A 20,303-nucleotide genomic window follows, 5' to 3' on the forward strand; every position below is an offset into this window, starting at 1 on the left:
TGTAGGTTCATCTGAAATATGTATTTATTAGAGCATTCACTCATCTGCAAAACATCTACTAGACGTCAATTTACGAACACTGAATAGGCATTTGAATTATTCCAGGTGTTTAAAATTTTGAATGTTTTCAGACCTTTTTTAGATGTTTATCAGACCTTTGAAGACAAAGATTTATACATGTTTCAGATGTATGTGTGCTATTAGGGTGCATATTGTTACAGTGAAAAAAAAAATCTCAACTATAATAATTTATTAAATTCTGTAAATATCATGTAAATATGTAGGCGTGGCTAATGATGTTAGACTGAGTGAAATTTTTGTTTCATAATACATTATATATATGAATAATCTAGGATTGGGCAATATGAGGGTATAGGCATAGCACGCATTTATCACAGAGAAGTTTATCTGATGTCTTTCTGCATACATCTGGGAAATATGTTTTTACTATAGGAATTGCTCATCTGCAAAACATCTATTAGATGTCAATTTCTGGATGTTAATTAGATATATAGTATAAAGTGTTTTGAAAATTTGTACGTTGACTTTGTGCTTACAAATGGAATTTGTATTTATTAGAGCATTTGCTCATCTGCAAAACACCTTTTAGACGTAAATTTCCAGGCGTTAAATAAACCTTTTGAATACGTTTTTGAGGTTTTCAAATTTCGAATGTTCATACAGCAGATGTTTTTAAGATGTTTATCAGACCTTTGAAGACAAAGATCTTTATAATACATGTTTCAGACGTATGCGTGCTAGCTGGGTGCATATTGTTACTGTGGAAAAAAATTAACAACCGTAATTGATTTATATAATTCTGTGTATATCACAATATGTAAATTGGTGGGCGTGGCTAACTGCAGCTGCATTATGTAAGACTGAGGGAAATTTTCGTTTACATATCATACATCATACATTTACATATTATGTTTTCATACATAAGATTCAGTGTTTCCAACAGACTTGCATAATATGCGTCACGGCATATGTGTGTGTGTGTGTGTGTGTGTATGTATATATATATATATATATATATATATATATATATATATATATATATATATATATATATATATATATATATATATATATATATATATATATATATATATATATATATATATATATATATATATGTATGTATAATATATATATATATATATATATATATATATATATATATATATATATATATATATATATATATATATATATATATATATATGTGAAAATCGACTCTCTGCCAGCAGGAGGCGCATATGGGTATCAAGAAATAGCAGTTTCCTCTGTAACTTGTACTTTAACAGACATTATAGACAGGACTTTCCCCAGTCATTGTAAGCGTGGTATTAAATAACTAGATTGCGAAATATATTATTACAGTGAAGTAAAATTACTCGTACTGTGCTATAGAATTTTGGCCATATCATCCACCTCTTAATATCAGGTGCAATGAGAAAGATTAACATCTCCCTAAAACATAAAACACACACAGTGATCTCGTATACGGCTGAACGTGATCGCATCGGGGTCTAAAAACACTGGACTGGATGAACAAATGCCTCTCCGAGTGAGCAAAAACCTCTGACTGAGCAAAATAAATAAACTGATGACATCTAAAGGTCACATGCTATCACAAAAAACGTCAAAATATGACCTTTTTATTGCATATTTGATCTGCTGGAATACTTTTCTTTTCTAAAGAGGAAACAAAAACGTATAAAGGTAAATCTAGCAGTCGGTTTGTTAATCCCAGCTGTCTGAAGTGTAAAATTACGAGTACTTTTTAGGAACAACTGCATATAAATTAATAATTATAATCGTTTTCATCATCTGAAACATATAATGATGTTTTAATGCCACAAATAGGCATCAATAGGCAACCATATCCGTATACATCCATCTGTACACTTTCAAGAAGCCCTATTCAAATATTCTACTTATATTGCAACTCATTTCAGTAAGATCATCTTCTAATGCTTACCTAAACACATAAAGTAAAACAGACGGCAACATTTTCACCATCTCAAAACAGAAAAAGAGCACAATTGTGAGGAAAACCAGTACAAACAAACGCTTCTGATTGTTTTCATAATGAGAGATCAGTGTGTTTGTGCGCTGGATTATGAGCACTGATTGTAAAGTACGTGCTTATGCTTGATTTATTTCCTCGATTTGTTTGGAGGACGGAGGACAATCGGCGGAGACGTGAAAAACAAAAACACTTCAGGCCTCATTCATGAAACACAAAAATAAATCAAACTGTAATTCATTCATTCGAAAAATACATTACAGATTAAATATAATGGTCTTTGATGCTTTATTACAATGGTCTGAAACTTGATTCCTGGAGGGCCACAACTCTGCACAGTTTAGTTCCCACCACCTTCAACTAACACCTGCTTAATAGGCTCTGGTGGTCTTGCACACTTTGATTAGTTGGATCAGCTGTGTTTGACTAGGGTAGGAGGCCTATGCTTTGTTATAACAACCTTAATTACTTAAAGCACGTCTTGCTTTGTATGTCTTGCGGGGTTTTACCTTTGTTCTAGAGTCAGATTTCCAAAAATTATCTAAATATTGTTAGATTTTTTCAATTGTGCTGTAAATATAAACCACTTCCATACTTATCATTCAGTAAAAATCACTTTTATACAATTTTATTGTGTAACTTTTACAATAGATCTAGAATTTTGTCAAATTATGCCAAAATTGTGAAAGAAATATTTAATTGAGAATAATTCATAGCAGACACACACACACAATGAAAATAAATTCAATTTAAAAAATATTATATATTTTTATTTTCAATGTTTACATATATACATATGATTGTAAATATTATATTTACATTTTATTTTCACCATGCTTATATACACATTTTTACATTGTCAATGCAAGTTGCAATATTTATTTTGCATTATACTTATGCAAAATAAAATATATATACATACAGGGTGATTCAAAAAGAATACCACAACTTTGAAAATCTGCATTTAATCAAATATACATGATGGAACCTTGGGTAATTAATCAATGTGAAGAGTACTTAAAGTTTTTTTCAGAAGTAAACAAGTTCATAGATGTTCAATATGACCCCCTCCAGACACTCGAGTGACACAACAACCCGAAAGTTGTGGTATTCTTTTTGAATCACACTGTATATATTTAGATATATTTCTATAATTTATATTTTGTCTTCAGTTGAATATTTCGTGTTTGTAATATGACAAAATTTTATGTATGCCTGTATGTATGCCTGTATGTATGTTATTTTTGATTCTCAATTAAAGGATAAATACTTCAAATTATATTTAAAAATAGTAGTTTAATTTTATATATATATATATATATATATATATATATATATATATATATATATATATATATATATATATATATATATATATATACACACACAGTTGAAGTCAGAATTATTAGCCCCCCTTTGATTTTTTTTTTCCTTTTTTTTTATATTTCCCAAATGATGTTTAACAGAGCAAAGAAATTTTCACAGTATGTCTGATAATATTTTTTCTTCTGGAGAAAGTCTTATTTGTTTTATTTCGGCTAGAATAAAAGCAGTTTTTAATTTTTTAAATCCATTTTAAGGACAATATTATTAGCCCCTTTAAGCTATATACTTTTTTGATGGTCTACAAAATAAACCATCATTATACAATAACTTTTATAATTACCCGAACCTGCCTAGTTAACTTAAATAACCTAGTTAAGCCTTTAAACGTCACTTTAAGCTGTATAGAAATGTCTTGAAAAATATCTAGTCAAATATTATTTACTGTCATCATGGCAAAGATAAAATAAATCAGTTATTAGAAATGAGTTATTAAAACTATTATGTTTAGAAATGTGTTGAAAAAATCTGCTCTCCCGTAAACAGAGATTGGGGAAGAAAATAATCAGGGGGCTAATAATACACATTAACACCCGCCAACCTGTCAAATGCAGGTAGATTTCAGCTGACGGGTTAGACAAACACTCCCACTAGCCGCTTTGGCTGGTTGGAAATAATTTTTAAACTGTACTTTTCTTTAAAGCAGGGTTCGACAAAAGAGATGGCCCAACATGGGTGCAAATGTGATCTTAGAATCGAGCAGCAGCACGACTGACAAAAATATCTGTGTTCGCACAAGCAAAAGAAAGCAGGTGAATACCGAATGAGAGGATGAACACTCACTGATGTGATGCGTGCGACTGTTTAAAACGTTTTTTCAGCTCTGAAAAATCATGTAAATAAAAACTAATTGTAATATGACACTATGACACCATGACCCATTTGCTCATGTTCACTGAGCAAGCTCATACACCACACACAGAAAGTGAAATTAATAATATGGACATAACACAAAATCTAAATCCAGTAATTTTAGCATGCCAAAGTCAAATTTATGCATTTAAAAATATTTTGGCAACATTAAAATTGTGAAAATGGCGAGTGGCCAGTAACATTGGAAAACTACTAGGCACAATGGTTGGTGATCAAAAAAGTTAATGTCAAGTCCTGTTTAATATTTATATATAAGTTTGGGGTCAGTAAGATTTTTAAATGTTTTAAAATAAGCTTCTCCTGCTCACCAAGGCTGCATTTATTTGATCAGAAATACAGTACAAATTGTAAAGTTGTGAAATGTTATTGCACTATAAAATAACTGCTCAAAAGTAGTTTATAATTTCATTTAATCCATTGATTTTAAAGATATATTTTTAGCTTCATTAATCGAGTCTTCAGAGTCACATGATCCTTCAGAAATCACTCTAATAGTAACTATTATTATTATTAATATTGTTAATAGTATTATTATTATTATTATTATTATTATTAATAGTATTATTATTATTATTATTAATGTTATTAATAGTATTATTATTATTATTATTATTATTATTAGTATTATTATTATTATTATTATTATTATTAATATTATTATTATTATTATTATTAATAGTATTATTATTATTATTATTATTATTATTATTAATAGTATTATTATTATTATTATTATTAATAGTATTATTATTATTATTATTAATAGTATTATTATTATTATTATTATTATTATTATTATTATTAATGGTAATAGTAATAAAAGCAAGAATGACTTTTATTGATTATTTATCTGAGAAATTAATAGTGCTTGTTTCATGAATGAAGCCTGGTGATCTTCTCTTTCTCCATCAGAATTGAATAACAGACATTCTCTCTCTCTCTCTCACACACACACACACACACACACACACAAACACACCAGTAAACATTGTGATTATTCAGTACGACACTCTATTTGCCTTACTTCTGCATGTTGTCTGTAACCCAGACCCCTTCTGAGGAGATTTCCAATAAAAAATAAAAAAAAACAGAAGAGAATCATGCTTGAAGAATATCCAGTCCCTGCTCAACAAAGCCACAAGAGTGACACAAACAGAGAGAAAGAGTGAGTGTGTGTGTGTTTGTTTGCGTGTGAATGTGTAAGAAGCAAATCCTTAGGGGTTCACAGGTGGAAAAAGAAACACACCGGTAAAAGTGTGTTTAGTGGTGATAAAGGTGAGCTGGTTTACCGTCTGATGGTCTCGCATTTCTTATCTCCAATCAAGTGGTCCGTTCCAATAAAACAATGAGGATGAGGTGTTTCTGAGCAGCGGCCGTGTGTTCGTCATAAAGGCCTCTCCTCTGAAGAGTTTGTCAATGAACAGAGTAGCACATTCCCCCAGTTGGTCTGGTATAAAGCCGTCGAATGGACTGTAGTGTGTCTTAAAGCTCATGTCTGCATGTGGGGTTTCTGTCTGTTTCGTCTTCATCATAGAAGGACACAGCAGCGACAGAATCTCTGCCGGCTCCCGCCCACTGAAGGAGGCGGAGTCACTGGTGCAAAGTAGGCGTGGACTTTAATGTTGGGCAGGTGAGTCTGAGGAGAAAGAGAGGGAAAACTGAGAATAAAGCAACTGACATGAGGCATTCGGTTAACCACATTTGGCCACGTCGAGACTTTTACTTTCACGTCTTTATCTAGACAAACTTTATATCATATATATTCTTTCATATATCATTTTTAGGTCTGAGATGATGGTTTAGGGGTTAAATAATTGTATTTAATTGTTCAAATCAATCTAATTGTTAAAAACAAGAGAAAAACAACTGCAGGATGATTCTAATGTGATATAAATGTATTAAAAAAAGGAATTTTAGTTGCATTTTTAAAATCCAATAGTCGATCCAATTACTATCTATATTGTTTTAAAAAAAAAAAAATGTAAAAAAATAATAAATAAGAGCTTATAGGGTTAGCTAAAACCATAAACCTAGCCAGTTTTGTTTCATGAAATAAAATAAACATTAACAAATTTTATTTCAGATAGTTGCTAAACTATTTCTAAAATTGTATATATATATATATATATATATATATATATATATATATATATATATATATAATATATATATATATATATATATATATATATAAATTTATAAAAAATATATATATATACATATATATATATATATATATATATATATATATATATATATATATATATAAATTTATATAAATTTATTATATATATATATATATATATATATATATATATATATATATATATATATATATATATATATATATAAATTTATTATATATATATATATATAGAAAATGGGGGGAAAAAATAAACAGGGGGGCTAATAATTCTGACTTCAACTGTATATGAAGGTGGTGTTGTTGTGCTCACCCTCAGGCGTTTGATGCCAGCGCGGGTGATCTGCTGGCAGTCGTACAGCTCGATGCGGTCTAGACTGTGGCAGGTCTTCAGATGCTCCAGTGAAGCGTCGGTGATGAGCGGACAGTTGTCCAGCTCGATCACCTCCAGCCGGTCGTGAGCGCAGGGGCCACTGCCCAACTGACGGATCCCATCATCAGTGATCAGCTCACAGTGAGACAGACTCTGAAAAACACACACAACAATGATATTATGTCTTATGATCACAATGCATGAGCACATACTGTTGAAGTCAGAATTATTAGCCCCTCAGAAGATTTTTTTTCAACGCATTTCTATAGTAGTTAGAAATAATAGTCATTATAACAGTTTTAATAACTGATTTCTTTTCTCTTTGCCATGATGACAGTCCATAATATTTGACTAGATATTTTTCAAGACACAAGTATTCAGCTTAAAGTGACATTTAAAGGCTTAACTAGGTTAATTAGGCAAATCATTGTATAACAGTGAGTTGATCTGTAAATAATTGAGAAAAAATATATAGCTTAAGGGGGCTATTAATTTAGACCTTAAAATAGTTTTTAAAAAGTTACAACGGTTTTTATTCTAGCTAAAATAAATCAAATAAGACTTTCTTTAGAATAAAAATTATTATAGGAAATACTGTGAAAAATTCCTTGCTCTGTTAAACATCATTTGGGGAATATTTGATAAAGAAAACAAAATTCACAGGAGGGTGAATAATTTTGACTTTAACTGTATGAAACACACATGAAAGCGCATATGAAAAATGAAATGGATACAAAAAAGCATTGATTTCATATTCTATTTAATTAATAAATCTTACACTTAAGTTACATACAGTCAAGCCCGAAATTATTCATACCCCTAAAAAACTCTGACTAAAGATACTTTTATTCAACCAGCAAGTTATTTGTTTGTTTTTTGTTTTGTTTTGTTTTTAACCAGAAATGACACCAACTGCTCTCAAAAGATAATAAGACCAAGCACAAGTGGCATGAATTAATGAAGTAAAAATGAAGTAAAAATTTTTCAAAAATGTTTCTTTAAGTAAGAATTTGCAAGGGGTATGAATAATTTCAGGCTTGACTTGTAAATGAATATTAATTAGCTGAGGTAAAAGACAAAATGTAAAAAAAAGATATTATTATTTTTAAGAAACATTATTTACAGTTGAAGTCAGAATTATTAGCCCCCCTGAATTATTCACCCCCACTTATTTTCTTCCCCAATTTCTGTTTAACAGAGAGATTTTTTTCAACACATTTCTAAACATAATAGTTTTAATAACTCATCTCTAATAACTGATTTATTTTATCTTTGCCATGATGACAGTAAATAATATTTGACTAGATATTTTTCAAGACACTTCTATACAGCTTAAAGTGACGTTTAAAGGCTTAACTAGGTTAATTAGGTTAACTAGGCAGGTTAAGGTAATTAGTCAAGTGATTGCATAGCGATGGTTTGTTCTGTAGACTATCAAAAAAAATTTATAGCTTAAAGGGGCTAATAATATTGACCTTAAATTTTTTTTTCTTTTTATTAAAAACTGCTTTTATCCTAGCCGAAATAAAACAAATAAGTCTTTCTCCAGAAGAAAAAATATCAGACATACTGTGAAAATTTCCTTGCTCTGTTAAACTTCATTTGGGAAATATTTAAAAAAGAAATAAAATTTAAAGGGGGGCTAATAATATTAGTGGGGCTTGATATTTAGAAGTATTTTTTGCCTTGTACAAATTGCCATAAATTCTTACCAGAACTTGTAGTCGAGGGCAGTGTATAGAGAGTTGGATGAGCGTAGCATCTGTAATCTATTCAAAAAGAGTTTACAATATAGCATATGAAACATTAATTAACTTTATTACTTATAGACAACTTTTTATGAATAGTTCATAATCGACTGGGAATAATATTCTAGAACTTTGTATGTAGCAAAGACTATTAACATATGCAAGGAAAAAAATGTAACCTTTTTCTTATTTTAGTAGTTATTTGATATACAGCTAAAATAAAAAAATAAAAAAATCTATATACACTCAATAAAAAAAAAATGGAAAAATTACTTACACAGTAAAAAATGCTGGTTTCCACACAATTCTTTCTTGTAGTCCCAACACAAATCAATTAAGTTAACTTAATTGTTTTTGCATATTTAAGTAGATTGAATAAAAAATAATTAAATTTAAAAATAATTAAAAATGAGAATTGTGTTGTTTTAACTTATTTTAAATAATTAGTTTGAACAAGCAGCAAAAGTCATTTTTTGAGTGTGCTATGACTATTACTACATAGTTACTACAACAACAAAAAAAACTACTTATGCCGAGTCCAGACTGTAGGATTTTCAAAGTAGTTACATCACAGGTGTTTTCACGCTGCATGACCATCTGGGGTAGCGTTCCTTCGCTGATGTGTTCACACTGCAAGATGGATCGGCGACAGGGGGTTTCACACTGACAGGGGGTTTAAGAATTGCTGAAACGTTGTCTCGGTCCACAAACTACGTCTCACAACCAAACACACATGAGAAGTGAGATCGAAACAACGCGATGAGAAAGAAGCCTTTAGTGGGGTGGAAAATTTGAAGGGAATTAGCAATATCTCTTTTTTGGACCCGGTTGTGGTATTGCCCATGTGACACGTCAAACAGACATGGCTGCTTCTGCCAAATTTCCACTAGTTTTTCCTGCATTTCTTAGGTCCAAATAGACCGAAAAGAAGCCCTTTTAACTTCTCCCCCAACCTCCCGCTGGCCTGCAGATGATCACACTAGTGGATGCTGCGCTCTGATTGGCTGTGGGAGATCACCGATGTTATTTTCAATCAGAACACATTTCACACGGCATGATTTTGAACCACCGGCAGGACCAGATATTTAGCATGCCAAATATCTGATGGGTGTCGGCGACTCATCAGCGATTCTCTCAGATGGCGTCTTTGATAGTTCACACGGTGTGATTGTTACTGACGTGAACGAGCACCGATTTGCCTGCGATTTCAGGCATTTGTCAGCGATTTCTCAAAACCTGTCTGCGAATCAAAATCTGGGGCTAAAATCATGCAGTCTGAACTCAGCACTACTACCAAAAAAAAAAAGAAACAGTAATAAAAATCAACATTTTTTCAAACCACTATAACTTTTATTTAAAAAAATTATCACAATGAAATATAAATATAAAATGTATATCTTTATATAAAACAAATAACATTTAAATACAGTATACCAATTTAAAATATTCCAGTTGTGATGAGTGATGCTTCACAAAGAAAAAAAAATAGGGCGGGGCTTGTTTTTGTTTATGTTAAATTGATTGGACGGTTGTGGTTTTGCTATTGATGTGATTGACGGGTTGATCCCACCCTCAACGACCAATCAGAGTAGAGACAACGGCAAAGAGGGAGGCGATTTTAGTTGATTACGAAATAACAACTTACAATAAATACTCTAATATTAATAACTAATAGCTGTCCATACTTTCAGACCAAGCCATTCCGACTCACCTGTACACACTCTTCTAAATCCATCTTTTCTAGTTCGTGACAATTCTGCGAAAGCGGAGGAAGAGAAGAGGACAGGAGGCATTTGATTTGTGTTTGTTAGACGCTCAGGAGGATCAGCACAGATGGATTGTGGGATTGTTTACTCACCCGTGCTAGTGAGGTGAAGCCTACATCTGTAAGCTGAGAGCAGCGAGCCACCTCTAATATTCTACACACACACATAAACACACACAAGCGATCATTCACCGTTTCAGAGAGCAAGTAGGGCCCAATGCAGATTTTTCAGCTGATGTGTAAAAAGGTGTAAAAAGTACATTTGTGATGAAAAAACTACATTTTATTTCTTAGAGTTTGGTTAAAAATGGCTAGTTGTTTTTTGACATTGTATTTTCTTCAGTCTTATGCACATTAATTACGGTAGGCACACTATTATGCATGTTTAACAAGCAAGAACAAATGAAGTGCGGTTTTACATAGCAGGGTTTCAGTTTGTAAAGTAACACTCCACTTTTTTGGACACTCCCCTGGAGCTAAACTGTTTTAATTTAACCATTTTTAATCCATTTAGCCGATCTCCGGGTCTGGCGGGAGCACTTTTAGCTTAGCTTAGCATAAATCATTGAATCGGATTAGACCATTAGCATCTTACTCAAAATTCAAAAAAGTTTGAATAGTTTTCCTATTTAAAGCTTGAAGCTCCTTTTTTGGGAAAAAGGTTCATTTTTACAGCTCCCCTACAGTTAAACGGTTGAGTTTTACCATTTTTTTTATTCATTCAGGAGCACTTTTAGCTTAGCTTAGCATAAATCATTGAATTGGGTTAGAGCATTAGCATCTCATTTAAATGAAAAAAAAGTTTTGATAATTTTCCTTTTTTCACAATAATTATTAGTAGTATTTTCGCAATGATATTACACAGTGCCTGAAAATAGTCCCCATCTAGGTTAACAACGCTGCGTAATAAGCCATGGTACAGCAGCAAAGTTCTTTATTATTACGCCAAAATGAGAGTATAGATCCATTCTGGCCTAGAAAAAGAGCACCTTTTCGTTTACTGTCAGTCCGAGTATGCAATGTAGCTTCAGGCTTTAAATAGGAAAACTTTTTTGAATTTTGAGCGAGATGCTAACGGTCTAATCCAATTCAATGATTTATGCTAAGCTAAGTTAAGCTAAAAGTGACCCGAAGATCAGTTAAATGGATAAAAAAAAAGGTAAAGCTCAACTGTTTAACTCTAGGGGCAGTTGTAAAAATGAACTTATTTCCCCAAAAATGGTCTAATCCGATTTAATGATTTATGCTAAGCTAAGCTAAAAGTGCTTCTGCCAGATCCAGAGATTGGCTAAATGGATTTAAAAAATGGTAAAACTCAACCGTTTAACACTTAGGGGAGTTGTGAAAATGAGCCTTTTTTCCCCAAAAAGTAGCTTCAAGCTTTAAATGGGAAAACTATGAAAACTTTTTGAATTTTAAGCGAGATGCTAATGGTCTAATCCGATTCAATGATTTATGCTAAGCTAAGCTAAAAATGCTCCCGCCAGAACTGGAGATCGTATAAATGGATTAAAAAATGGTAAAGCTCAACTGTTTAACTCTAGGGAAGCTGTAAGAATAAGGCTATTTCCCCAAAAAGTTGCTTTAAGCTTTAAATAGGAAAACTATTGTGAATTATGAGCAAGATGCTAATAGTCTAATCTGATTCAATGATTTTTGCCAAGCTAAATGTGCTCCCGCCAGACCCGAAGATCGGCTAAATGGATAAAATAATGGTAAAGCTCAACTGTTTAACTCTAGGGGAGTTGTAAAAATGAGCCTATTTCCCCAAAAAGTAGCTTTAAGCTTTAAATAGGAAAACTAATAAAAAATTTTGAATTATGAGCTAAATGATAAAGGTCTAATCTGATTTAATGATTTATGCTAAGCTAAGCTAAAAGTGCTCCCACCAGACCCGAAGATCGGTTAAATGGATTAAAAAATGGTAAAACTCAACTGTTTAACTCTACGGGAGTTGTAGAATAAGCATATTTCCCCAAACAAACGTGTTCCTTCAAGCATCTTTAAGTCTTAAATAATCTTAAATATGATTTTTACTTATTTTATTATGCAAAATGCCTTGAAAATTTGTTTTAAAAGGCACTATTTACAAAATCAAGTTTGTAATTATAATTATTATTATTATTATTATTATAATACACCCATGAAAAAAAATTCCCCTCACAAAATTTGACTAAAACACATCAAATAAATCCTGTAATTCAGAGAAACTCGAATTTTCAAGCGTTCTCTTAGGTTCATTTTAGACAAGCTTTAATTTTTGTTATATGGTGAACACACAAAGAAGATATTTTTAAAAATGCTTCAAACTGATAACTACCATTGACTTCCAATGTAACCATTTTTCCTACTATGGATGTCAATGGCTGCCAACATTTTTCAAAATATCTTGTTTTGTATTCAACAGAAAAAGTGAATAATATGGATAAAATAAAATGGAACCACTTGAGAGTGAGTACATTTTAATTTTGGGGTGAACTGTCCCTTTAAGACTAACATATTAAAAAGATAGTTCACCCACAATAGAAAATCCTGACATTATTTACTCACCCATCACTTGTCCAAACTGGTCTGACTTTCTTCTGTTGAACACAGAAGGTATTTTGAAGACAGTTTTAATCCTGTAACCATTGACTTTCACAGTATTTACGTTTCCTACTATGGAAGTCAATGGCTACAGGTTTTTAGCTATCTTCAAAATATCATCTTTGTGGTTCAACAGAAGAAAGAAACACATAAACAACTTCAGAGTGAGTAAATAATCCATTTAAAATTTTGGGGTGAACTATCCCTTTAATTCTAACAGCCAAACAGTTTTCATTTTGATTTCAGGGAACTTTAAGTTCAATTATTAGCCGTTCTACTTCTAACTTTTACTCGACTACATTCTCAGCCGGACACTTGTACTTTAAACGGAGCAAAATCACTTTCACTTAGAATTTTGGAGCATTTCTACACCCACAATGCACATGTAGGGTACCTGAGGCGAGGGCAGTTTTGTCCCAAGGCGTTGAGGATGGCGTCTGTAATATTTGCGCAGCCAGACACACATAAAGACTGCAGTCTATGGCACCCCCGGCAGATGGTGATGAGGCCTTCATCTGTGATCTGCTGCTCATTCACACACAGACACATCATCATGCCCATGTGTGCCAGAACACGAAGGTGAATGTGAATGTGCGCCACTTACTGAACACGTCTGCAAATTGAGCGTGACCAGCTCTGGACAATGCCCTCCAATATGCTTAAGTGCTTCATCTTCCAACTACACAGAAAAAAAAACAGACTGAGACATGACAAGCTTTCTCAAAATAATACACTCTCCATTATGTGATTAAAAATTCAACTTTGAGGGTGGTTTTTTTGCACAAAATGAGACGTTTTGAAGAATCAGTGATCATGAATTATCAAAATAAATGATGCGTTTTTAAGCAGACTGTCGTTACATTAAAAAATAATGAAATTAGTGGCTTATTACCTGCATATCATTAAGATAATGGATGTTTAATAGTACTTATAAAGTACATATTCTGCCTGATCAATTCCACTTTTCACTATTCCTACCTGATACCTAACTGCAACTATTACCCCTAACACCTATTACTAAGCACCAAATTAGCAGTATATTGAGCTAAAGATCATAGTTATTGGTTTGTTAATAGCAAGAACTCCTTCATTCATTCATTTTCCTTTGGCTTAGTCCCTTATTCATCAGGGGTCGCCACAGCGGAATGAACCGCCAACTATTCAGTCATGTGTTTTATGCAGCGGATGCCCTTTCAGCCCAACCTAGTACTGGGAAACATCCATACACATGCACATTCAAACTCATACATTATGGTCAATTTAGTACATCCAATTCCCCTATAGCGCATGTCTTTGGACTGTGGGGGAAACGGGAGCACCTGGAGGAAACCCACGCCAACACGGGGAGAACATGTAAACTCCACACACAAATGCCAACTGGCCCAGACGGGACTCGAACCTTCTTGCTGTGAGGTGACAGTGGTAACCACTGAGCCACCGTGCCACCCAATGGCAAGAATTGTCAATTATAATAAAAAGTGTGACCAAATATCCCATTTCTAATGTAAGCAAATGACAGATTTTAAGGTTAGTTAACACAGTTTACACTGTGGTCAAATTAATTATTGCTTAAACTAATGGCATAAATTTGGGTCACTACCAGTGGTGTAGTCCTTGCTATACGCACATATTCTCAGTATGCCTACTTTTTTCCACTAGCTGTTTGGGTATTATAACTTCTGAGGATCAATAATTGCATATTACCCTCGGTATACTCACTTGTTTTGCGTAGAGGTGTCTAATTTACGTGTATTCACATCCCCTTTAACTGTATACCAAATGTTTGTTTTTTTTTAATTCTCATCTTAATTTGTTGTTTTTCGAAGTCAACTGAATGATGTCTCGCTGAAACGTTCAGGTAGAATTATGAAACAGCATGGGCGGGTTGGGTGGGTAATAGTACACCACATTTTTTTTAGGACTACACCACTGGTCACTACTATAATATTTATTCATTCATTCGGGGTCGCCACAGCGGAATGAACCGTCAACTTATCCAGCACATGTTTTACGCAGCGGATGCCCTTCCAGCCGCAACCCTTCTCTGGGAAACATCCATACACACTCACTCACACTCATACACTACGGGCAATTTAGCCTACCCAATTCACCTGTACTGCATGTCTTTGGACTGTGGGGAAACCGGAGGAAACCCACGCAAACGCAGGGAGAACATGCAAACTCCACACAGAAACGCCGACTGACCCAGCCGAGGCTTGAACCAGCGACCTTCTTGCTGTGAGGCGACAGCACTACCTACTGCGCCACTGCGTCGCCTACTATATTATTTATTTATTTAGCTTTTATTTTCATGTTTTCAGCTATTTTTTATTTTAGTTTTTAACTGTTTTGGCATATTATTTTATAATTTCTTTTCTGTAATCATTTTTTATTTTGGTTTTAGTAATCTTAGACCTTAAGTTGGTTACCAAAATACAACTTTTTTAATGTTACTGCTTAATTTGAATCCCTAAAATATTTTTTTTTTGTTTTGTTTGCTATTTTCTATTTAAAATAATAACACTGTGGGTCATTTCTAATGATTACATTTCAATTAATTAATTTTTTTATTATATAGAATTTTAAATATAGCTGGCAGCTTGCTCTCCACAACTCTCACATGGTCATCCACTGAAGCTAAGCAGGGCTGCGCTCGGTCAGTACCTGGATGGGAGACCACATGTGAAAGCTAGGTTGCTGATGGAAGTGGTGTTAGTGAGGCCAGCAGGGGGCGCTCAACTTGTGATCTGTGTGGGTCCTAGTATATTGATGGGGACTCTATCAATATACTGATATATTGATGGGGACTGCTCAGTGAGCGGATGAGACGTTAAACCGAGGTCCTGACTCTCTGTGGTCCTTAACAATCCCAGGACGTCTTTTGAAAAGAAGCAGGGGTTTAACCCCAGCATCATGGCCAATTTTGCCCACTGGCCTCCGTCCATTATGGCCTCCTAACAATCCCCATATGATAAGTAGCTTCATCACACGGTCTCATCTCCACCAATCAACAGGTGTGTGGTGTGCGGTCTGGCACAATATGGCTGCCGTCACATCATCCAGGTGGATGCTGCACACTGGTGGTGGATGAGGAGATCCCCCCCAAACATGTGTAAAGCGCTTTGAATGTCCAGAAAAGCGCTTTATAAATGTAAAGATATATTACTATTATTATTATTATCATAAAAATTAATGCTGCATCTATGGGGACAGTAAATAATGTTGTTTTCTCTTCTGACTGTTGTTATTAATCTCACACAATATTTTCCTGTTTTCTGATAGTCTTGATAACATCATTGTCGAGTTTTTCTTTTATTATTTCAGCAAATAGGATTTTAAAACCATTATTTGTTGGACTCTCCCATTCACTGCGCTCTATATTTACCCAAGTCTTATGACTTCCACTGCTGAAAAACCCAAAAATGTAAAAAGGGTCCATATAGATCCCATATTTTGTTGGATTTAAACAAACTGTTTTATTAAACAGGTTTAAACATAATGCATTTAAATTCAAATGAGCGGAACCACAGCGGAATGAACCGCCAACTTATCCAGCATATGTTTTACGTAGAGGAAGTTTTCATTCATTATTCAATTCAGAAAAAAATTGTTTTTTTGTTCATGTAAACAATAATACCACTGTATAATACTTTAATTCTGAATGATTTGTGATACTGCAGTGATAGTAAATAGTGATGCACCAATTTTACAATTCTAGAGCCCATCACATCACTGTTTCGGTCAACAATTTCAGTCTTTTAAACCCTTTTTCTGTCACTTTTGGTAGTCGAAGTATCAGTGCAACTGAATGGGGTTATATTATGTAAGAAATACAGTAAAATTGCACAGACGTACCTGTGTGCAGCCCTTGAGGAACAGTCCTTTGAGTCCTGGACAACACCTCACGAGTGCTTGAATGCCGTCTTTGGTCACCTGATCGCACCACGAGATGTTCAACTGCTCCAGCAAAGGACAGCCCTCGCTATAAACCACACACACACAGTCATTTAGTTAATTTGTTGAGTTTAACATCATAGATAGGCTATTTTCATGGTGGGAAAACGTTTACTCCAGATATAGAGTATATTAAGGTTTAACTGTTGTAAAACGCTTCAAAAGAATGAAGTAAATAAAATAAATTCCTCACAGAAATAAAGCAAACACAATCGAATTAAACCTGCTTGATAGTTAAAGAGCTTTTACAAGTATAGTATCTTCTCCAAGTATTAAGAATGTGTGTGTCATTTTGGAGTTGGACCAGTTGGAAAAATGAATAGAGGTTTCCTTTAACAAACAATAGGGTTAATTTCAGGGAGTTTGTTTTTGTATGTAGAGCCCATTCTCTTTGCCATTTGTAATTAACATATGAACAAACAGAGTCTGCTTGGTGTTATTTAACCCTAGAGAAGCGTTCTACATAAACATCAAGTATATGATCGTCTTCTGACCTCAGAGCTTTGAGGGACAGGTTGGTGATTGAGGTGCAGGAGGCGAGATCCAAATGCTTCAGTTTGGGACAAAATTTACTCAAGCTGTTACAGGTACTGCAAAAAAGAGAAAGACACTGGGTCAGTGGAGATCACAAATAAAAGTTCATTACAGAGCTGGGTGGTATATCAGGTTGATGTTAAATATATCAGTGTATTTTTATAACCAATACAATAGAAGGTAATGTTGGTTGTATTGATTTGTAATAGTTTTACAAGAGCTGCATTTGCAAGTTGTCCTAAACACAAGTCATACTTTATATTAAAGGTTTTGATAGAACTTGTAATATACACTCACTGGTCACTTTATTAGTTACACCTTACTAGTACTGGGTTTGACCCCCTTTTGCCTTCAGAACTGCCTTTAATCCTTCATGGCACAGATTCAACAAGGTACTAGAAATATTCCTCAGAGATTTTGCTCCATATTGACATGATAGCATCACACTGTTGCTGCAGGTTTGTCAGCTGCACATTCATGATGCGAATAATCTCCGTTCCACCAAATCCCACAGGTGCTCTATTGGATTGAGATCTGGAGACTGTGGAGGCTATAAAAAATATCCCCCACACCATTATACCACCACCAGCCTGAACCATTGATCCAAGGCAGAATGGATCCATGCTTTTATGTTGTTGATGCCAAATTCTGACCCTACCATCTGAATGTTGCAGCAGAAATCGAGACTCATCAGACCAGGCAACATTTTCCCAATCTTCTATTGTCCAATTTTGGGGAGCCTGTGCGAATTGTAGCCTCAGTTTCCTGTTCTTAGCTGACAGGAGTGGCACCCGATGTGGTCTTCTGCTGCTGTAGCCCATCCGCCTCAAGGTTGGACGTGTTGTGTGTTCAGAGATGCTCTTCTGCAGACCTCATTGTAACGAGTGCTTATTTGAGTTACTGTTGCCTTTCTATCAGCTGAAACCAGTCTGGCCATTCTCCTCTGACCTCTGGCATCAACAAGGCATCTGCGGCCACAGAACTGCCGCTCACTGGATATTTTCTCTTTTTCAGACCATTCTCTGTAAACCCTAAAGATGGTTGTGCGTGAAAATCCCAGTAGATCAGCAGTTTCTGAAATACTCAGACCAGCTCGTCTGGCACCAACAACCATGCCACGTTCAAAGTCACTTAAATCCCCTTTCCTATCCCCTTCCCCATTCTGATGCTCGGTTTGAACTGCAGCAGATCGTCTTGACCATGTCTACATGCCTAAATGCATTGAGTTGCTGCCATGTGATTGGCTGATTAGAAATGTGCGTTGAGCTGATGGACAGGTGTACCTAAAAAAGTGGAAGGTGAGCGTATGTTTAACACTTTCAGTCTGAGGTGGTTTGCTCTCTGAAAAAGCAACATGCTCATTGAAAATAAGTGTTTCTTATAGAGAAGTTCATCGTCAACATCTTCACGCACCTGTCAGTAATCTTGGTGCAGCCATTGAGGCTGAGCAGCTCAATATTTCTGCAGTTCTGGGCAAACGTTCTGCAAGAGAAAAACAAATTTACCTGAATAAACTTTAAACAGTGATTGAATGCACCTCCAAGTCAAAGCGATGCCTGCGAGTTCAAGTTTAACAAAGTTTACAAGATCAAAGTGCACAATAACTTGTTTTATAGAGCATTTTCACAAGACTGTTATTTACGTGTTTAGCGGTCATCAGCATCTTAAATTCTTGAAAGTTTTTAATATTTAGATTTTTTTTCAAACTTATGAACATTTATATATGTATTGTATAATCTTTGCACCAAATTGCAAAATGAATTACCTCTTATATGAGGTGTTTCTATTGCAGTGTCTATGGTGGCGGGACAGCAGTTTGACGTTGTTCTCTCTTCTGGTTGCTATAATCATTCTTACACAATTTGTTTCCTTTTTCTGAAAGTCTTTATAACATCATTGTGGAGTTTTTCTTTTATTATTTCAGCAAACAGGATTGTAAAATAATCATTTGTTGTACTCTCCCATTCACTGCGTTCTAAGTTTACCCAACTATGACACAACTGAAAAACCTGGAAATGTGAAAAGAGTCTTCCAAAAAAAACTAAAAAAAACCCAAAAGATGCGATTCTGCATTCCCTGAAAAGAAAGTCATCAGTACTTCCAGTTTTTATAATTATTTTTTCGAGGTTTTCAACTTTATTGGATAGGAAAGTAGAGAGAACCTACAGGAAAGCATGGGGACTAGAGAGAGGGGAAGGATCGGCACAGGACCGCGAGGCGGAATCGGACTCGGGTCGCCGCGAGCACCGGAGTGCATGTGTCGACGCACTAACCACTACACCACTGACTCCGACGTACTTCTAGTTTTACTTCCTGCACAAACCTAGGTACATTTGTAACAAATCTGAATACAGTTAGTCTAATGGCCCATTTCCACTGAGTGGTACAGTACGGTACGGTACGCTTTTATGGCCGTTTCCACTGTCAAAAGGTACCAAAAAGCACATCGTACCATACCACTTTTTGGGTCCCAAAAGGCGGAGCAAGATGCAAAGCTGAGCACTATTAGTTTACAGAGAAGCGTTACTATCGCGTACACAAGCCAGGAGAATGAAAACAAAGGAAGCGCCATTTTTAAATATTCAGGAGAGACATTACACCATAATAATATATACATATAATAACAAGCCATGGTCGACCCAAACTCAAACAAACCTTGTTGTTGTCTTGATGAACACGTTTCAGTACGCTTTTATGGCCGTTTACACTGTCAAAAGGTACCAAAAAACAAACCGTACCATACCATTTTAGTACAACAAAAGTCAAGTCAAGTCAAAGTTTATTTATAAAGCGCTTTTTAAAAACAACAGGTGCTTAAAGTGCTGTACACACATACACCATTTAAAACAAAGGACAAATTCAACAGACACATGACTCTCATATGGTATTAAAAGCTAAAGAGTAAAAAT

The 20,303-nt window shown here is 34.3% G+C and overlaps 1 protein-coding gene across 1 annotated transcript in view; it reads right to left on the reverse strand.

Moving 5' to 3' along the window:
* Window positions 1–5,102: 5,102 nt before the first annotated feature.
* Window positions 5,103–20,303, reverse strand: part of fbxl20 (F-box and leucine-rich repeat protein 20) — a 32,401-nt gene continuing 17,200 nt past the window's right edge. The window contains exons 6-15 of the mRNA XM_056480341.1: window positions 18,808–18,876; window positions 17,355–17,450; window positions 16,762–16,888; window positions 13,511–13,585; window positions 13,301–13,431; window positions 10,414–10,474; window positions 10,267–10,311; window positions 8,520–8,576; window positions 6,748–6,960; window positions 5,103–5,927 (exon numbers count right to left, since the gene is read on the reverse strand). Coding sequence (XP_056336316.1) covers window positions 5,820–5,927; window positions 6,748–6,960; window positions 8,520–8,576; window positions 10,267–10,311; window positions 10,414–10,474; window positions 13,301–13,431; window positions 13,511–13,585; window positions 16,762–16,888; window positions 17,355–17,450; window positions 18,808–18,876 — 982 coding nt within the window. The 3' untranslated portion in view covers window positions 5,103–5,819. The remainder of the gene's footprint in view (window positions 5,928–6,747; window positions 6,961–8,519; window positions 8,577–10,266; window positions 10,312–10,413; window positions 10,475–13,300; window positions 13,432–13,510; window positions 13,586–16,761; window positions 16,889–17,354; window positions 17,451–18,807; window positions 18,877–20,303) is intronic.

This window comes from Danio aesculapii, chromosome 19, assembly GCF_903798145.1.
Source record: "Danio aesculapii chromosome 19, fDanAes4.1, whole genome shotgun sequence".
NCBI classification, from domain to species: domain Eukaryota; kingdom Metazoa; phylum Chordata; class Actinopteri; order Cypriniformes; family Danionidae; genus Danio; species Danio aesculapii.